Source organism: Filicampus tigris, chromosome 3 (assembly GCF_054856515.1).
Source record: "Filicampus tigris isolate MCC_2025a chromosome 3, RoL_Ftig_1.0, whole genome shotgun sequence".
Taxonomy (NCBI): domain Eukaryota; kingdom Metazoa; phylum Chordata; class Actinopteri; order Syngnathiformes; family Syngnathidae; genus Filicampus; species Filicampus tigris.
In genome coordinates this window covers 2395001-2415555 of record NC_141219.1, presented here as the reverse complement: position 1 = coordinate 2415555, position 20555 = coordinate 2395001, and the positions used below count along the sequence as shown (strand labels likewise).

General features: G+C 43.0%; 1 protein-coding gene across 11 annotated transcripts in view; it reads right to left on the bottom strand.

Moving 5' to 3' along the window:
- celf6 (CUGBP Elav-like family member 6) overlaps positions 1–20555 on the bottom strand; it is a 167628-nt gene that overhangs the window by 61740 nt on the left and 85333 nt on the right. For all 11 annotated transcript variants that reach the window (XR_015086065.1, XM_086025105.1, XM_086025108.1 and 8 more), the window contains exon 3: positions 1479–1527. Coding sequence is in view for 10 of the 11 variants with exons in the window: in XM_086025105.1 (XP_085881231.1) it covers positions 1479–1527 (49 nt within the window). In the remaining variant the exon portion in view is untranslated. The remainder of the gene's footprint in view (positions 1–1478; positions 1528–20555) is intronic.

Sequence of the window (20555 nt, the reverse complement as noted above, 5' to 3'; positions counted from 1 at the left end):
GCCATCTGATTCACACTTGGGGCGGATAAATCACCAATGTGGCTCAGTCTGATCCCATCCGAATCGCCACCCAGAAATACAAGCAGACGCTGACTGGTTCAATTAGAGCCAATTTCACCCAGTGTGCACGTTTAACTGGCTTCATCTGCATTAACCTCCTGTGATGGTAGTCACGGAAATGATGCAGTCAGTCATGGTGCCACCGTGCCTTATTGTGAGAGTCAGTGCCAGACATTGCGCTTAAATTGAGAGGATGTTTTTTTTTTTTCATGGGCTGACAATTTAAACTTTGAGTGCACATGTAAATGTTAAGGTCAGCGGCATCTGCAGTATTTACAAGGCGCTCCTCTGTTTTTGGCGGTTTCAACATACGTTTCAAAGTTACGAATGGTGCCCAATGGACTACTTTGCGTTATGGCGTAATAATACATCTTGACATTGCACAAGAATGCACGCTCGGTTTCCAAATTAACTGTTCTACATTTGAATGTTTTTATATTTGAGAACTTGAAATACCTTTCAACAAAACATGTTTTGTACTGTACAGTGACAGTGTGACAATGCGATGTGTCGTGTAATCGAGTCAGAAGCATATATCCTATACTGATGGGCAACGTTCACTCATTCACTGCCATTGACAAATGTACTTGTCTTTTCACAGACCAGCCATTCTATCCTAGGAACTTATTGATATTTTTCCCCAAACTTTCAAGTATTAGGGTAAAAGAGTGTCTGAAAATGTCTGGCAGTGAATGAGTTAAATGTCAACCATTTTTTTGCCGATGATATTACAATGGGGGTGCAGAATGACGTCAAACTTTCAAGCATTTGCCATGTGAAGCGGGCGCCGAAGGCCCATTCATTGCTATGTGCGGTTTTAAATTTGACTGCACCTGGTGAAATGCAATAATACTGAATAAGGCAGAGTATTTGAAAAAAAATATATATTGTTTTTTTTAGAATGGCAACAATAAGAAGCGGAATAGTCAATGACGAAAATAATACTGAAAATGACTCCCAAAATGGTCTGCTCATACAGACGAGGGAATCTCTCATTTTATTCAAAGGCTGCCCCCCCCCCCCCCCTGCAATTCAATAATACAATTCTAGGTAGCGACTTCAAATTGTCTAGCTCAGGGCCTCTTTCTTTGTCCAAGTTTGTTGGGCTTCTCGGTGTGTGAATGCCTTTTTCCCTGAAGCCTCAAGCAGAAGGTTCAGTGTGTCTACTTATTACTCGCCATCCTCTTTTGTCTTTCCGCCGTGTTCCTCTCGCTTGTCTTTGACCCACTCGCAGTGACTGTGAACCGCGACAGCCCCCGTTTTTGCTGGCACAGATGGGAAGTCAATAGAAGCAAGTGACCTATATTACGGACTGTGCTGCTAACTCCCAGTGTGTCTCAAGTGAGAGGAGAATATTAAGGATTGTGCTGGTGCCACAGTGTGTGTTTGTGCGTTGTTGTTTTTTTCAGGTTATTTACCTCCCCGTCCTTCGCTGTCTGCTGGCTTCACCTGGATGGGCCGATTCATCTGGAGGGAGATAAAAGAAGGAATGGTTAGCGTGTAACAATGGGGGCAACTTAATTCATCAAGAGGCTGAAGAAGATGTGAATAGTAGCCCCTGGTGTGTAACGAGTGCTCGGTTAGCTAAAAACAAAAATCCCAGCCAGTGTGTTTAATTAATGCTGGGTCCCGCCTCTAGAGATGCCCGAATTCCCCTCACAGTTCAGCAGAGTTCGCACTTTTCAATGACGGCGCCACACCGGGTGTCAGATGGCGCTCGGAGATTAATGCTATTACATCAGCCACTCCCGCACCTCCAGGCAGAGGTCCTTTCAATCCTGGCCCTCACTCTTCCTGTCCTCTCGCAGCTCCAGACTCCCAGTCACCAGCTCGTCCCTGACCCTCAGCTATCCCTCCTTTTCCCTGCCATCATCTTTTTTTTCCCCTCCCTGCCCTGAATCGCCGCCAATATGCCACCACTCTGGTCAGCCAAGCCCCCATGGATAGCTCGTACGCGGTTTACCATAGGAATCAGTGGGCAACATTTGAAGGCCCATTTTGTGGGGAAAATGTGACCATGCAGAGATGAAAAACACCCTTTTTAAAAACATTCTCCCATTTCTACTTGTGCTCATGTGCGCCGTTTCATCTGGAGTCGCTCCCAAGAGTTTGGATGTGGACGCAGAAAAGCACTTAAGGTCTGCTGGAGTTTTTCTTGCAGCCCCTTGCTTATCCAGGTCACATGTATCATATTTCGCTGTTTTTGTCACTTGTGGGCCCGTCTCGCCGACTACATGTGAACGGCACAAGGCGCTGCCCGCTCGGATCACTCAGCGCGGGCAGCACGGTGGGTGTCGGGCCTCGAGGCGATGCAGCACTTGACAGTGGTTGACATGAGCCGGGACCGGGGAGCTAAATATAGAGCTGAGTCTGGTGGGCATGTATAGACGATCAGATACATGGCGACACCCGGGGGACACAATGTGCTCGCCCGACCATACGCTGCGACATCGGAACAAAACAGATTGACACGACGCATAGATGAAGGCGTGAAGGCATCACTTTTAAACAGTGCTTAAAAAAAGGTAGAATGACGTGCTTTGCTGCTAGCCCAAAGAAGTTCAGCGATTAGGTCACAGAATCTTTGCCCTCCACTATTTATACCTGAACAGTACCTAGGAATGTTTCTGTTTGTGTCTTGGATCAAACGTAAACAACTGCCATGCATCAGGACTAATGTAGCTTAGTTGGAGTACTGTAAGTGTTAAATTGTACTTTCTTTTTTGTCTAGCGGTTAAGGACAGCCTGAAGTCCCTAATGATCTCTCCACTTGGCGATCAGTCAGCTTCTGGGACTTTTAAACGGCAACATTTGGGCAAGAAGCTTCATTAGTGGCCTTGAGCCCCACCGCCCGGCAACAAGCGTCATTAGTCGTACCAAAAACACACTTGGGGTTGCTAGGCAACAGAGTGGAGGTGCCCGGCAGGCAGACGAAACGAGCTGGCCCGTCGGTCTGCCGGCAGTTTGCCAACCAATTGGCACGTCTTTCTTTTTCTTTTTTTTTTGCCTTGGCTAGGTCCAAGGAGGTCGTAGCGAGAGTGAGCAAGAAAGATTCTGTAAACTCCCACACCTTCCAGCGTGTCCTACTTTTCTGTCCCTTTTCACTGACTCTGACCGGGACTTTTCAGAGCAAGTCTGCTGCTGCGAACTTCTGGGCCAGCTATTGAGTCATCGCTAGCATGCACTTGCATATGGCAGCAGATAAGTTCCCTTATCTATCTAATATATATATATATAAAAATCCCCTCCAACGCCATCCTCCCTCACAGTAGCACAAAAAAATCTTTGGGCTCAATAACAGCAGGTGGTTTAGGTGACATTTTAATCCCTTATTACGGAGTGCAGGATTAGCCAACAGATCAAGGCTGAGTTAATTATATGAATTCATCAGAGGCTGGGCGAAGAGGCAGCCTGGCCCCCCCTTGGGCCAAGCATCCACCAAGCACCAACCCTTGCTCACACAAAATGAAGGCGATTCACATTTGGTCTATCTGGGGAAGCTGGCTCATAAGAATTTTAGTGTCGCAGTGCTGCCTGAAGATGGAGTTACACAACATGGCTCAAGTGACACAGATCTGATTTTTCTTCTCCCAAGTGCCCCAAATTGGATGTGGGTCATGGTAGTGTAAAAAGGGCAAAAAACATTGTCCGATCATCAAAAAATATTACATGTATTTAATATCTGGTATCAATTTTGGACATGTATGCAGTATTCCATTTGTTCGGTGAATGTAAAAAACAGCAATATCACATCTTCTTGAAGGTCTTGAAAGCTCTTTAGACTCCTTTTCTCGCACGCATGTATGCATTCACACAGCTGTTCGTGGTAATTAAGATACAAATGTATGGTGACATCAGACCACCTGTCTAGGACAGTGAGAATTTTCACTGCTTTCAACACAAACGGGTGAGTCTTGGTTGTTAAACATCTGACACTGCGGAAGCTTGCACTGTTGTGGCTCAACTTAAATCGCTATTATCCAGTTGTGAAAGATCCACATAAAAGCCCAAGGTCAAGCCATGAAAAAAGCCATTTTAGATAGCCATTGTGAATTTGGATGAAAATACAGGTAGCTTCATTAGCCCAGGCCAGCATTTCTACCCCTGGTCGCCCCTTTGCGCTATTGCCTTTCACGCAGCTGCCGTTGTGTCTCTGAAGGCAGGAAAATTTGTGTGTGGCTTTTGTCGTTTCGCATTCCGCGTCAGCCTCTTTCGCACATTCCAGGAAGACAGGAGACAGACTGTCAAAGGGTTTTTAAAAAATTAGATATCGCCACTAAATCAGACTCAAGCACTTAGCAGTGTAAATCCAGCCTCAGAGAAACGATTTCTAGCGTTTTCCCGTCGGGCCTTTACAAGACAAGTTGCATCAACATTGGGAAGAAAGACGTCCGGCTTATTCATCTGGCAGGCGTCTGGCTGCGGGGGATAGAAGCCCCCCAACCCCCGCACTCCTGTCCATGTCTTGCTTTATATTTGTCTCTTAGTGCCCTTTTGGCCTCCAAAACCAATATGCTTCCCTCCACAGCCCCTTAATGGCTTGATCAATGCTGACAAATAGGCAGCTCATGCTGTCCTGCTTGGGAACTCACAGCTCCGCGCCTACGCAGGCGCCCTGAGAGAGGCCATCTCTCGTTCTCCTCATCCTTGCCATTTTCCACTTTTTTTTTTTTTTTTTTGTACATTCAAGCCTCCCCACCTCTCTACATTTCCCCTCCTTCATGCTCTATTTGCTTTATGTCTATACATTCACTTTTTGTCTTCCCCACCCCCACTCTGTGGCATTGAATCTATATTTTTCATCACTTTATGATGAATAAAAGTGTGTTTAAGACATGGGGGGTTTGGAAAAGAAATAGTGTGCTTGCTAGCATGGTTCCACTGAAGGACTTCTACTGTGTGTGTGTTTGCATGCACATGCCTCAGTCTTAAGATAACTTTAAACTAATCAGGAATATACTCTATACATTGTTAACGTGGTAAATGACAATTCTAGCTGCAAAAGTCTGGTTTTCGGTGCAATATCTACATAGGTGTATAGGGGCGTAGTTCCATCAACTATGACGCCAGTGTTCAAAAGGCGCAAGGTGTTTGTTTGCCCATTGCGTCAGAAGGCTCAAGGATATTAGAAAACTCTTTTGAGGACTGGACTTGAACATCCCTGCGTTAGACAAAGCATGGTCAAGCGTGGGAAAAAGCCAAATCATTAACAAGCAAGACTTGCAAATGTTACCCTTGCAATTAACTCTAATTATTTTCTCCAATGCTGTAATAAAAAAACATATTCTGCGGATATCAGCACACCTGTGATTCTTCTTCAAGCATACCCTACACCGTCTTTTTTGTGAACTGTTGTATTTATCTAAAAGAACAGTGATAAATCTTCTCAGGCAGTCACATTACTCATCTTAAGTTTTAAACAGCTGCGCCAATCATGGCGCTGCATGACAAATATGAATTCTCCATGAGTAAAAATGTCACCCCGGACAGAAAGTGAAGAAAAAGCACATCTTGATGTGGTGCCAATGGCAGGTAATGAGCCTCTCTAAGATGTATTCATCAATGCAGATGCTTGAAGTCATCAATAATACAAGGCCTGACTGATCAATTGATTAACCATATGCAAATGCATTGGTCTGAACAGTACAATTAGTCATTCCAAAACAGCGGTTTTCAACAAAGTGCTGCACTTTCCGGCAGCAGTTTGAGGATGATAATAAAGAAAACAAATAATAATTACAAAGAAATTCATTAAGACCTTGCGATGAGCATTTTTAAATTGTTTTTAAAAGGACTATAAATGGTCGCCAACAATTTCAAGAAGACACATGTTTTTGTAAACAGTGGCCAGGTGTGATTTTGTCAAAATTCCACAAAGGTATAGAATTATAGACACTTTACACACCCTATTTTTGTCCTGCTGAAATTGGACAATTTTGAGGGGGCGACCCAGTCTCTGGTACAATAAGTCCCCCCCCCCCCCACCCCCCTTTTCGCATGTTTTGCTGGGCTAGTACAGATTTTGCTACCATGTTGATGTACCACAAGCTAGTGCTGTTAGCTAACGCTAATCTGTATAACCACCAAAAATCTATGTAGCTCTGCTCATCTTTTGGCTTCGTCGGACTGTTTCAGATACTGGTGTCAGACGATTGGTTGAAAATGGCGAATCTTCACCCTTCAAAGCTGCTATGTCCCGGCCGGAGCAATTCAAAATGGTGGTCTCAAACAGACAGACACATTTTCAGAAAGAGGCAGCTAGCATAAGATTGGCTTAGTTTTCCTGTCCTGTTGGGCTTGATCGACAGCGGCTAGCAAAACAAACAATGCTACAGCGCACTACCGCTGAGCACTGGAATTTCCAATAAAACTCTTGTTTTTTTGTCAATGTCCATGGAAAATTGAAAACCACGGTAGTCGTTTCAGTGCAGTCCAACTGCCAGACAGGCAAACAGGCTGTTGTGGAAACACAACCTACTTGACGGAGGCAACAAACAGACTTCTCATTTTATCGCATACATGATTATTCATATATGTTGTTTTACTTTTTAAAGGCCATCACGTTTCCACCTCGATGAGGCGTGATCTGTTTGATCCATGTTATGATTCCTGCCGCTCGGCTGCTGTTGTCATTGACAGCCTTCAGCCCTCATTGAAGGTATTTAATACTGACTGACTTTTCTTCAAGAGCCGATGGCGCTTAATGAGATGGAGAATCTGCCTTTGTGAAGGCAGCAAACTGCATGAAACAATCTTTTGTGTCTTATTGACAGTTGTTGATTTTGGCAATTGTTTCCAGAAATTTTAAGATATGCTGGCCAAATCAAGTGTTAACATGAATTTGTATTTCGTTAGCCTAACAGGGTAGTTGCCGAAGTCATTGTTGAGTATTTTCGGAAAACAAGGAAAAAACACAATTTCTACCAAGCACAGTTGTACTTTCACTTTGATAGCTTTCGTAACAATAAGTTCACTATGATTTCTGCACTTGTGCTATAAGGCTAATAGCGGGTTGTATGGATGTCCCCTCTGGTAATGGCATATGAAAGTAGTCGAAGAAATATTTTCTCAATTTACATAGTTTTTGCATTTAGAAAATGACTGATATATTTTGCAATTGTTTGGAGACACAATGCAATGTTTTTGCACCATTTTTAATAACCTCGGTGACTTCTAGGATAATCTACAGCGGCATTTGTCAAGCTCTGGATAGCAGACATACATTTTCTTGATGAATGGCTTTTGAGTCAATAAAATGTTTAGCATTATTTTGCTGTCCATGTTATGGCAGTACATGATATAGTTTTGTAATGTGGGTCTTAAGATGGAAAGGTTTGTATTTTGAAAGTATTAAAAGTATGAATCATTTCGGTCCAAATGTAAACAATAAGAAAAGTAGTGGCTCCTGGTCTATAAATCACTGAATGGTTTGGGTCCTGAATACATAAAGAAATGCTTATTGAATATAAAACCAGAAGGGCTCTGAGGGTTAGGTTCCTGCCGACTTGGCTCAATTAGTGGAGCCCAGAGTTGAAAGTAAACATGGTGAAGCTGTGTTGAGCTGTTACGCTGCAAACAAATGGTAAAAGCTTGACTTGAGTACATTTTTTACGTGTAAAATGAACAGTAGCAGTACATTTGTACTGTAAATGTTGAAAATGTGTTACCATAATTTAACGGTAGCTTTTCGGCAACCACAGCTGCCGGCGTTTTACAGTAGAAACAGCATTTTCTTTTTTTTTTGCAGTGTTGTGTTTGTCAGTGCTTGTACATGTTGTCTAATTGTGTGAAGCAAATTGAGTTGCCTTGTGTATAAAGTCTGCTTTATAAATAATACTGCCTTGCCTTGCCTTACTATTTCACAGATTCCCTTTGTCATTGACTACGTTTACGTGGACAAAATTTCTTTAATGCGATCAGGGTTTGGATTAAAATTATGATTGGATGCACTGTTTTCATGGACTAAACATAGTGATCCGATTCAGACCTGTGTGTTCATGCTTCACAGTTCAGAGCAGAACAAATTATTTTGACATGCGCCAACTAAGCAAATAACCGTAAATATTAGTAGAGAAGAAGAAGCTGTAGCGACTTCAGTGTCAACAAAACATCGCTCCGTCCATTTCTACTTTAAACATTTGTGTTATTTTGCGTATTTTTCCTGTTTGTGCTGTTACGTCGAGTTTACACGTCGTTATTGAGATGCAAATGTACCAGTTCAGTCTTGCGCCTGCCATGTCTTTCGTTCGCTCTGCTTCTACTATCTTCCGGGAATAACATAAACGTGTATACTGACGTCACCGGTACAAACCGACTTGTTTGTTCCAAAATTTCGGAATAAGTGTTTTCATGGGCGTCGATCGGATTATCAATCGACATAAACCACCCAACCCGTTCGGGATAAAATCTTGTTTGGAATGGGCTTTATCGAATTAGAATATTCGGAAAGGGGGGTGTACATGAAGCATTTTTATTCCGATCAGGCTTTTTATCCGAACAAATGTGTCCATGTAAACGTAGCCATTGTCAGCTAAAAGATATCCATTCAAAAATACATTTCACTCAAAATTGGGCCAGAGTTACACTTATGTGACTGAAGTATATTTGCTTTTAGTGTTGGTTCAGAACTCTTGCTTCTAAAAAGTGATGGCAACATTTTAAAAAGTACAGTCTTCTCGATGAAAATGAAAGGAAAATACTCTGAATGAGCATATAAAATCTTGGGTAAATGTATGCTACCCCATAAAATGCTTTCAGGATCCACCCTGGTTTAAAATGCAATTATCTCCCTCAGGGCCTATTTCCCTGACAGGTAAGCTCCTAGATCGAGCAGAGGCCTCGCTGTACCGGCCCAAATTACACCTTCCATCACCCATCACTCACACATCAGGACACCCTGCCCCTCATTCCTGTGTGAAAGAAGAAACAGGGCCAGCGCAGCGGGAACGTCGCTCTCTCTCAAATTGGAGCGTGTGTTCACCGCCGCCTCCCCGCCAGGCCAGGAAGTCGGGAGAGTTTCAGCCGGCGGAGTTTGTTGGAGCAGACGGAGTTACAATCCGAGTGATGGGAAACACACGAGCAGGGCTCAGTGTGGAGTCGCAGGGAGAGGGAATGGGCTCTGACAGCTTGGCATAAGGGTGGATGGCGGAAAAATTTGGCCTATTCTTAGCTCTGAACCATTTCTGCTGTTTAATGCTGTTTGAGATGGGCGCTATCTGTGAAGTTATCAGCACTCTTAAGTCTCGGAAAGGAAACGTGACAGTTCAAGTTCACCCGTCCAATTTTCTACTTTTCTTGTTATCCAGTGTCTAGTCAACCCTGGATTGGTCACCAGTCGGGGCAATTGTGACGAGCACATAGACTGGGAATCCGTTTCACATGAGCTGCATGGAAGTCTGCTATGTGAATCCCCAAAATACCAATGACCATTTGTGAGATGATGAAATCAACATTGTCTGATCATTTTAGTGGGCCAGTCGGACCCTACGCCAATAACGCTGGTTGGTTTACTGCCCTGTCTTGTACTATCCTGTATTAGGGCGTAATTACATCTTGACAGATTTTTTTTTTTGATTGCGTGGGAATATTTGTTGATTAATCGTGTCTTCAAGCAATTAAAGCACAAGTGAGTGTAGTACTTGGATGCAAACAGGCGCTGTTGATATGGTCTCAACAAGTTTTACAGATGTGGTCATCAACTATGAATATTTCCACTGGGGCACAGTTCCTCCAAGTATTTTGCTTGGCTTCCAAGCAGGAGTTTCCGAAAATTCAGAAAGAGCGATTCTGCAACCGAGCACAATGGAATTACTGTCACTAGACATGAGATATTGTCAGGTGTGCCGTGGGAAATTATCTAATTTGTGTGCCTGTGCGGTCTAGCGCCTGGCAGCGTAATCATGTCTTTACTACATTGCAGTACTCTTCCATACCAGCAGGTAGCAGCAGCAGCAGGTAGCTAATTGTCTTTGTTTGGAGACACGCGAATTATTGCGCATGTTTATCCAAACAGGTCCATGTTTCACACTGGGTATCAATATGGAACATTTTTAAATACTTTTTTCTTTGTGTTTATTTACTTCCTATTCAAGACGTTATAATATGACGTCGTTCTTCAATGTTAAAAAAAATGTTTATATAAACATTATAACACATATATTGTTCAAATAAGCTTTTTTTTTCACAATTTCAGCTGGCGGTGTGCCGCGGGACTTTTTCAATGAAATAAATGTGCCTTGACTCAAAACAGTTTGAAACACAGCACTAGTAAGGTCTTATGTCGACAACCAACCGCTCACACTTACAATTTACACTCATGGATAATTGAACCTAGCATGCATGGTTTCGGAATGTCTGAGAAAACACAAGCCAGGGAAGAACGTGCAAACTCAGCACAGGACGTCCTGAGCTGAGATTTAAACCAAGAACATCAGAACTGTGAGGCAGATGTGATAAGCGCTAGGCTAGGTGCTGTCTAAAATCAGATAACACAATCCTAGAGGGGGCTGAGCTAGTTTAACAATATGAAAAACGTGTTGGTGATTCGTGGTTATCACTCTCGTACAGGCCAGTGTGGCATCCACATGGCATTGAAGCGTTGACTTTAAGGTCAAATTCCTCCATGACGTTGCGATAAATGTCACATCGAGCTTGCGCCTCATGTGATGCGGTGCATCTCCTTGTGTGTGTTTTGTTTTTCCGTTTGGTTTTGTCTCTGTAATCTCCCTCCCATTCCCCGTAATTGCCCACCAGGCAGGAGCGTTGACATTTATTTATCTCTCTCTATCTGTGTTGGCCCTCTGAGAGGCTCCGCCCGCTTTGGCACCGCCATCCCATCTAATTCAGTCTGTGGTACCGTGAGGCGAGCCCGTGCTCACAAAGCCCCTATGTTAGCTTAATTTTGGTTGGACTTGAGGTGGGAGGGGGGTGGGGGGGGTAATCCTGAGACAGAAAACCAATGAGAAATTGAGCCATCATGTTATCCTCTGCTCCATAAAGCCTCTTTTCTTTCTTGGACTAGAGATGGATTGCCATGGAGGTTCCATGCACCCAATGGCCTGGCTGCTATATTACCTTTACTGCCCCATTTTTGCCTCTCTATCTCCCTCCTTCCCTCCCTCTCCTAGCGGAGGGGTGACGATTGGACACAGAGCGATAAGACTAACAAATTAGTCAAAGTGACAGAGAGTTTTATGAGGTCTGCTCTTGTGAGGCGGCCGCTCTCCCTTCCCCGTCTCTGGCTCATTCTCGCGGGGGGACGCCTCGCCAGGGTGTGTGCAGAAAGTATTCAGAAAATGAAGTAAAAGTGGCGCGGAAAAGGGAGGGAGAGAACACCAAGCGCAAGGAAGTAAGATTACAGATGCGCGATTAGAGGAAGAAATCACAGTTATGAGAATCTTGGGGATCAGGGAACAATGAAAAAGTTTGACTTTTGGAGCAAGTTCCAGCTTCTGTTTAGCATTAGCATACTGAAATGAGATGAGGGCTAAATTAGTTTGCATAATACGGGTGGGACCAACTGCATGACTTTTTTTTTTTTCTTGTAATACATTTCCATCCCCTTGCAAGGCGCAAAAATTGTTGAGGTATGAAATGCACTCCGGTCTTGCCAAACCCCAAAATAGGTCAGATGTGACTACGCCATATCAAAAGCACGGAACGCCACCAGTGGGTTTATCTTAGACTATGCCTTAACTACAGTTTTATCAGAACTGGACAATGCAAATGCAATTCCATACAAATATTTACTGTGATTATGACTGGACTATTTCTTGGACGATTTGTCTCTGACTTATGTCATTTATTGTCTGAATGAGCAATGCCGCAAGAGTTTTTGCTGCTTTAGTGAGTTTGGTCCAAAAGACACAATTCGGTCCACTGCGACACTTCCCATGCACCAATTGGGCAGTATCAGCATCATGAAAAGGGGCAATAGTAATTGATTCACCTTTATTTTAGTCACATTGCACCAAGTCTTTTTCTGATGTGCTCTTTTCAACATTGTTCAGTTCATAAGGGCAGTAAATCAGATGCTAAACTATTTGTATTTTGTATTAAAACCTCACCTAGTATTGTCATTAACCCATTCACTGCCAAAAAACGTTTTTATGTCTTTTCACAGTCCGGCCATTCAATCTCAGGAATTTATTTATATTCTTTTCTATTTTTTTTTCAAACGTTAGGTTAAAAGAGGGTCTGAAAATGTCTGGCAGTTAATGAGTTTTAAAAATCATCGCTCGATAAAAATCCAATATCTTTACTTTCTGACTTTTTAACATTTTGAGATGTTAAACGCAAGTAGCCAAAACATCAAAACTAACCCATGTTTTCTAGCTACGTAAATTCTTCAAAACAGATACTCTAGCCATTCACTTTGACCAATGAACAGCGCCCTAACTTTGTTCATTATAACAAAGTGTCGACAATCTTGGTAAAGGAAGGCATTGTTCTGATCTTATAGAAAACAAAGGTATGTTTTCAGAAAACTGACACTGAAGGATAGATAGATCCAAGAGTCAAAATTGTGCACAATCATCATTTCAAAGTCTAGTCATCTATTTTCTGAAGCGCCTGTCCTCCTAATCAGGGCCGCGAGCGAGCTGGAGCCTCAACTGACTTTTGTGCAGGAAGGATAAAGCCCTGATCGCCGGTTCGATTTCAGTGTGAACTATTAACGCAAAATGTATTAGTCAGATTGGGAGCTACTGCATATGCAATCCTAATTTTATTCTGACACACACCGTTGCAAGTTGGGATGAACTTAACACATTCAAATTGCTTTGTCGTGGAAAGATAAAAGAAACAAACAACTGTTACCTTTAAGCGCCTTGCGCTTATATTTGCTCAAAGGTTACTTATCAAGCTCATTTTTCATAGAATGTCGATTCCAAAGAATCTCTCTATTTGAATGCTGATTTCACGACAGATTCATTAGCAAGTAACAGCTAAGTGTGGTCGCATATTCAGCATGTACCTACTGTATGAATGCTCCGCATGCATACTAATCACGAGGAGATGAAATCAATAAACATCCACTCCAGTGAATACTTCCATATCACAGAAGGTTAGGTTAACAGACACGAGCCTTGCACATAAACGCAAAGCCATAACAATAACCTGGTACCTCCCCGGGTGCATCAATCACTCCACAAGGCCGCGCTGCAAATATTTTCGAGCCGGGCTTTGTGAAACGACCGAAGTAGTTTAAAGAGAATGTCGAGAGTAATAAATGTAAAGCAATGATGTATCATGGATCTGCCCGATGTACACGCTCTTCCCCTCCCGTACTTCGAATCTGAGTGATTATAGCGCCCATACATGCAGCCATGTTGACGGAGCAGACACTAATACCGTGTGTCCTCCTTGGCAATGTAATTAGCAAAACAAATGCACGTGAATTCTAATTAAAACACCAAATATGCTACAGTCCAACAAAACCTCCACCTATAACATTTAACATCTTTCTCAAAAAGAATGCTTAAACCTTGTGACCCTGCCCATTGAAAGGGTGGTTTATGACAGGGTCGCCGTATAATGCCGCATCTGTTTCATCTTAGCCTGTGTACATTCACTTGGAATGCTAAGTAGTTTGGCTGCTGACAACAATGCAAAAATTGGATCCGTCTGACCGGGCCACCGATGTAATATCTTGATAAAGGAAGAGACAAAATCAAAGAATGTGTTGACGGAAGGCAAACGTACATGTGCATCCAAATTAGCCGAGAATGGTCATAGCCATCTATACGCTGGCAGAATATATGTACACTTCTGAAAAAAAAAAAAGCTCAATTCAAAGTAGAGAAGAAAGAAACATTTCATGTTAACATAAACTATGGTTTACGACTGAGCTATTTCATCGGACCTCTTGCCACACACACACACACACACCTATAACACGTGGATAGTAGCACACAATGGCCTCATCCGAGCATTTTCCTGTTGTAAACCTGTGAAAAGGTCGGCAAAAACAATAGCATCCCCACAAGGTTGCATGTCACTCCTCGCAAGAATAAGATGAAGTAAACACACACAGCCGTGAATGATCAGCGAGTCTATGATCATTTCCTGTATCTTTTTGTGTCATGTTTATTTATTTGTTTACTTATTTTTCGATACTTACACGGGTCTGTCTACTCATAATAGACATACATGCCTACCAAATGTCATGTTAAGAGAATTTTGGGAAGATTACATGAGGAGGACTAAGACAATATTTTTGGAATCACAACCAAATTTTCACCCAAGACGCGTGTAAAAGTTTCCGAGTATGCTCACCCTTTATAAAAGCACCCATGCCATTCACCTACTGGGGCTAATATTTTGAAAAGCATCAAGACACACGCACCAGCAAAGCCACGCAAGTGTGTCTCAAGACCAGACTCGGTACAGACGGCTATTTTGGAAAATGATCACATCAATCGAAATGATAGATAAAAGAGCCGGGAGCAATTGATAAAGTGCCACAATTATTTGGAAGATGAATGGCTGAATTTGCTTTTGAAATTGGACTGGATCTCGGGTGCAATGGAACAGAACTCATCATCATCAATGAGGCTGCCGTTAGATTGCTTTCTGTCACAGGCCAATACGGCCGATTGGATCCATCTGCCAAAGAGGATCAAATGGACCCGTTCGCGCAACATCAGTGGCTGATGTATAGTGACCGCGTGTAGAACATATCACGCCGCAAATGAGCCATACATCACCGTGCAAGCTGTCGTGTGTGTGCGTGCGCGTTGAACACCTGACACTGTGTACAAGTTTGTTCCGTAGAAATGATGAAGGGTATACAAACAGAACATGCAGGGCAATGATGGAACCTTGTGTATAAATTGACAGTCATAATGATATAATCGCTTCAATTAGTTGCCATACAAGTAAGTACTCACTTATGTGCTCAAACTGGGCCATTGGATTTCATATAATGCGGGGTTAGTGCAACTTTCCCGACTTTATACCGATTATAGTCGTTTTGCTTTGCGGGATATTTGAAGTCCTTCTATTCATTGTGTGCAAAGTGTAGCATCCATTATACAGACTCGCACATTGTGAGTGTGCACGCGCCTATGCGTGCCGTGGAATTTTTTGACTCGCAGCCATTCAGAAGGTTAGAAGGTTTAGAAATCACACTTGATGCATACATTGTGGCCGTGCATGCATCTGCCACATCTGCATCTGCTTTTTTCAAAAACTCTATAGCTTATTTCTAGCTGTTCTGCTCTATGCACAGTATTTACGGTATATTATGCAAGATGCCGGCTTTCGTGAATACTCGTGAGAAGCGCAACTGCATTAATTAGATGACATCCACAGTAACAAGAGTGTTGTGGACTTTTTTCGACAGTGGATTATTCATGGTTGTTCTGATGATTTGTATTGATCACGCTTGCCAGTTATCACGAGTAACGGGCAGGAGGAACACTCGCATTAATTACAGTATAGGAAATGTGAAATGAGGGTGTGCTGGAGCGCCTCAGACTTTTTTTTTTAGTTTGTGCATCGTCATTCTACTGTGCACAGTGGCAACTATCATGAACAAATGTTTAAAGGAGTGATTACATTAACTACACGTAAATTATGCGCGTGTGTGCACATTGCTGCCATGGAAACGTTTGACTGTGGATGATTTTTTTTACGACATTCTGATCGTTCCAATTTTGCAAGGTGCTGGTTATCGCGAAAACCCGACGAGAAGCGCTCTCATTAATGATATAACATGGAGCTACGGTGACCGTGCCGTGGTCCTTTGTGACTCTGCGGTCGCTAGATGTAGTTCTGTTTTTCCAGTTCTGATGAATAACTTGCAAATGAAGATTGCATTACCGCAATTATGTGGCATTTCTACATGTATTTTTTGTAGTATGCCGTGGGCAAAAATTATCGATGGTTGCTCGCTGCCCTCGGGCTGAACTTTGGACATTGCTGAATGGGAGGAACATTACAAAATGTTCAACTCCGATAAACCTTGCCACATGGCATCACATTGCATAATTCATTTAGCTTATGAATCTGCTTTATCCTTTCTACACTGCATATTGATGAACACAGCATGAATAGTCGATGCACTTAAAAAAGGTCCAAAAGTGTATATTTGCCTGCATTCCTATCAGTAAAGGAGTATTATTTTGCCCATCTCTAAAATTGATGTATTCTATGTTCACACACACACACACATTCTCTGCTGTGGTGCAGAGTGTCAAGGGGAAGCTCGGTGGGGTCCGACACTGTCAGAGATACAAGACCACGCGGTGCCACCGGTCCACCTGCGGTGACAGCTAATTAGGCCCCCGGTCGGGATGGCGGGCCTGTCTTGGGCATTGGCGTAGCTCACGGTGGCAGGGCGTCACACGTTCGCTAGCACGGCCAAGCTGATGAGGTTGGCCCTGCCGTGTTGTCTGTTGGCGCACTTAACCCCGGGACTACCCGCATGGCACGGCGGCACGCTCTCGTCTTCGTTAGGCGACCCTTCAGTCATTAATTACGCTCGGGCAACTTCTATTAGCCCTTCGTTTAGGCTAATCAACAAGCGGGGGCCCCTCCGCTGACATCATTAGCACTCGTGGCAAGAGGCGGCAGCAGTTGTTTGTGAACACTTAACACTTTCTTGACCATGCCATATCTCCTCATACGCTACTCTCAAAACGATATTCACCATTTGGGTGGAATTTCAGGATGAGCCGAAAGTGCACTACAACTTTTACACGTGAGCTTCATTTGACCTCCAAACTTTTGAACGCACGTCTGTTTGAGCACTTTTTGCACAATTAGCGGTTCTATGACAAGGAGCTAAATGACAAAATTCTCTAAAGGTTTTGATTCATGAATCGACCACTACATTTCATGGTTCAATTACAAGTAGTATTTTAAAAAAAGAATTCCCCAAAACAGGAAAGAAAAAAAAGTTTATTGAGTTATATTAAAAGGACATATCTACACATATTAACAATAAATCTTGTCCTGAGGCCAACAACAATCTCTGGTGCTCATTTGAGAACCATGACATGTGCACCCTGCTTCGAGATTCGGATTATATGTTCACCAATAAAATTGATGACAATGTTTTGTGATATAATCCATCCATTTTCCAGCGCGCTTATCCGCATTATCGTGGCAGGTGAGCTGGAGCCCATCCAAGCTGACTTTGGGCGAGTCGCAGGTTTACACCCTGGAATGGTCTCCAGCCAATTTCTTCAATAATCATGAAGTCAAAGGAAAACTGGAATTCATGTCGTAAAAACAAGAAGAATCCAAGTCCCGCTCCAAGTGGAACTTAGAAGTCGTCCTGTTAACAAACATGGACGACATTGCGGAGTGACCGCCTGTCAAAGCCTACCGGAACGCTTGTTTTTAGCGTTGTCTCCACATCGGAAAAGATCATTATTACTGCACAGGAATCTCATTTACTCCACAATTTGAGTCATCTGAGATGACAATTTCCTGTATGTGCCTCAGTACGTGCTGCTGTTTGGGCTAACAACAGTTAACTTTGAATATCCGTGTCCTTGACAAAATACCGTGTTTAATTAACTTGTGGAGCCCCCTCAAGAAATGGTGACCTAGTATCCTGACCAAACTGCCGCCTTAACTTTTGCTCAGTTCACTCCCAGCAGACTCAAAAAAACATAAATAGAAATTGGACACGGAAAAGGGCTTGATGTATTTCGGGCGAGGTGATGTGGAAATCGGATGAGACAGCATGCAGCTCCGGTTGCCTTGGTTGTGCTTCTTGGGAGTGTTTGTGACTTGTGTTCAACTAAAGCAGGGGTGTCAAACTCATTTTTGTCACGGGCCACATTATAGTTATGCTTTCCTTCGGAGGGCCGTTGTGACTGCGACCTCAAATAAAGGTATAATTGCCTCATACGACATATACACGACAAATTGAACAATAGCTAGTTTTGAAATCAGAGGCCAATAAAAACATTTTTTTTAAATATTGCATTTATATTAAAAGGGGAACGAGTAACAAAACTGCTTGCAACATCTCGGACATTTTTAAAAAAAAGATGGTTTTGGTATTTTAGCAAGAAACATGAAGTCGATGCATATAATTTGGCTTGGCGGGCCAGATCCGGCCTCCGGGCCTTGAATTTGACACCTATGAATTAAAGGAAGGGGTACAAAGAGGATGAGGACAGGAGACACAGCCCCTTGCTGGAACCAACAGCGGCTACTTGAAACAATATGCAATAGCCTTTGTGTCTTGAAGCCTTGCAGGTGCGAGCACCCCGTGTGGTACACAACCCGGATTAGCTTGCGACAATGTATACACAGCACTATACATGCTCCATATGTACCTTTATGCTAATATGTGCCAGCGACATGCCCTCTGTTAAAGCTGTTGTGTAGAATACCACAGTGTCCCAATATCCGGAGAGGATCGCATCCAAGCTGTGCCTCAAAAAGTAAAAAAATGTAATAAAACTGGTTATAATTACCTATCAAGAATTAAAACTGTAAATCAACAATAACATATCATTTCAAAAATAATTTTAAAACATTAAGCTAAAAAAAATGCCTCTCAGCTTAGTTGATTTAAAAAATGCTTCTTATGTACAGCCCATACACATGCACAAAGACTCTCCTAAATTCCACGAGTGACCCAGGCTAGACTTACTGTTGGTCCTTCCAGTCAAGATGGAAGACATTCTTCCTTGACTATTCTGTTTAATTATCTATACATTGTATTTACACATGGCTTTTGTGGCATCTTCTTCACATTAGCTGTATCGCTTTATCAACTTCACCAAGCACGGATGCGGGAGTTAGTGAGCGCGTTTGGTGGGAATGGTTTTTAGCGTCATTTCATGACCCACCTTGAAACTTGGCAGTGGGCCAACCTATCATTGTTGTGTCACACAACCAAAAAAACGACACCAACTTGAGAGGAGAGTTGCCTATAAATAATGAAGGGTATTGAAATTAGTATTGCTAGCATGTATGGGCAACAATACAATAACAAATATGTGACTGTATTAACAAATAAAGTGCAACCGCATTTATGGCTGGAAGCGGTTTTATGACAGATACTCACCTGGGGAGTTTTTTTTTTTCTAATCCAATCGCAGACAGCTGTATGGACCAAAGAACACTTGGAATAATTTACCAAACGCGAACGCTGGTGAAAATATGCACAACGGGCGAGGAAAAGGTCAACAAAGCAGCAGAGGAAACTTTCATTAGGCTCACGTGCGCTACTTGGACTTGACTGGGAATGCACAAACTCAGCCAATTACTACATGCCGAATCTTGTGCTCAGGGCAGCCATAAGCCCTCTCTGTTCTTTACTTATTAATCGCCACGCAGGCCAACACTGTATAGTGTCATGTTTTGACTGTCCGTGGTGAAAAATTCATGTCATCTTATCCGCCCTATTCCCCCATCTGACTGGCTTACCTTCCCTGCGTAACTGTTGCTGACCGTTGTGCTGAATTTTCTTGTTGGGAGAAAATGTAATTTAGACAACCATGCATGCACTGCTGCTCCCGGTGTGAAACAAGACTTGAGAGTTCTCGGGATAATGAAGCCTAGTCGGTGCGTGTTTTTTTTGGGGGGTTTTTTTGGTGTCTGTGCAGCTCCACGGTGGCAAGTTAAAGTCTTTTGAATTTTGACTGCATTGGCAAAATAAGTCACGGGCCATCTAATGAGATCCAATACAAGAGTTGTGACAGGCAACTTAATAATGCTCACTTGTCACTGACATTGTCAGAGATGACAATGTTAACATCAAACTTTTAAATGCAACACATAACTTCTTATAGGAAATGTTTTTTACTTGGAATGTAGCTAAATAAAGCAACCCAAATAATGGGATTGTAAAACAAACGAATGCTGTTGTCAACAAGTATGGACATTTTTGTCAGCGCACTCGTGTGGCAGGAAACATCGTCCTGGTAGTTAGCATGTCTGCCTCACAGTCGGGAGGTTCCGTGTTCCAAGTCCCTGGGTTTTCTCTGCATATTCTGGGCTCCGCCCACATTCCAAGAACAAACATGAAGACTGACCAAACTGAAACGTGAGCCAATCCAACTCTTGCTCAAGTCGAATTCTGGATGAAGCTCTTGTACCGGATCTCATTCGATCAAGTGTGTACACGCATGCTTGCTTTCTTGTCGTTTGTTGGCTCATTTGTAAGCCTGAATACAAACAAACAAGCATTCAGCATCATCATGTTACTGTGATTCACGTCGAGAGCGGTTTGGTATGAAAAGGGTTAACTGACCATTTCCTAGCTCTCATCGATGCTTGTAATGGGATAAGGAGAGCAAAAGTGAGCAATTGAGGAGAAGGGAACAGGGGGGAGAAAGTGCCATTTGCGTGTTGGGAGGGAGGGGGTGGGGGTCCAAGTGGGCCTGCTAAACGAGTGGCTGCTCATGCAAATGAATGCTAATTTATGCATACATGGCAGTGGCGGCGCCCGAGGTGGCTTTGATTGGCAGTTGCAGGTCTGCGTGTGTGTGTGTGTGTGCGCGCTGAAGAGGGACGCTTTGGCTGTG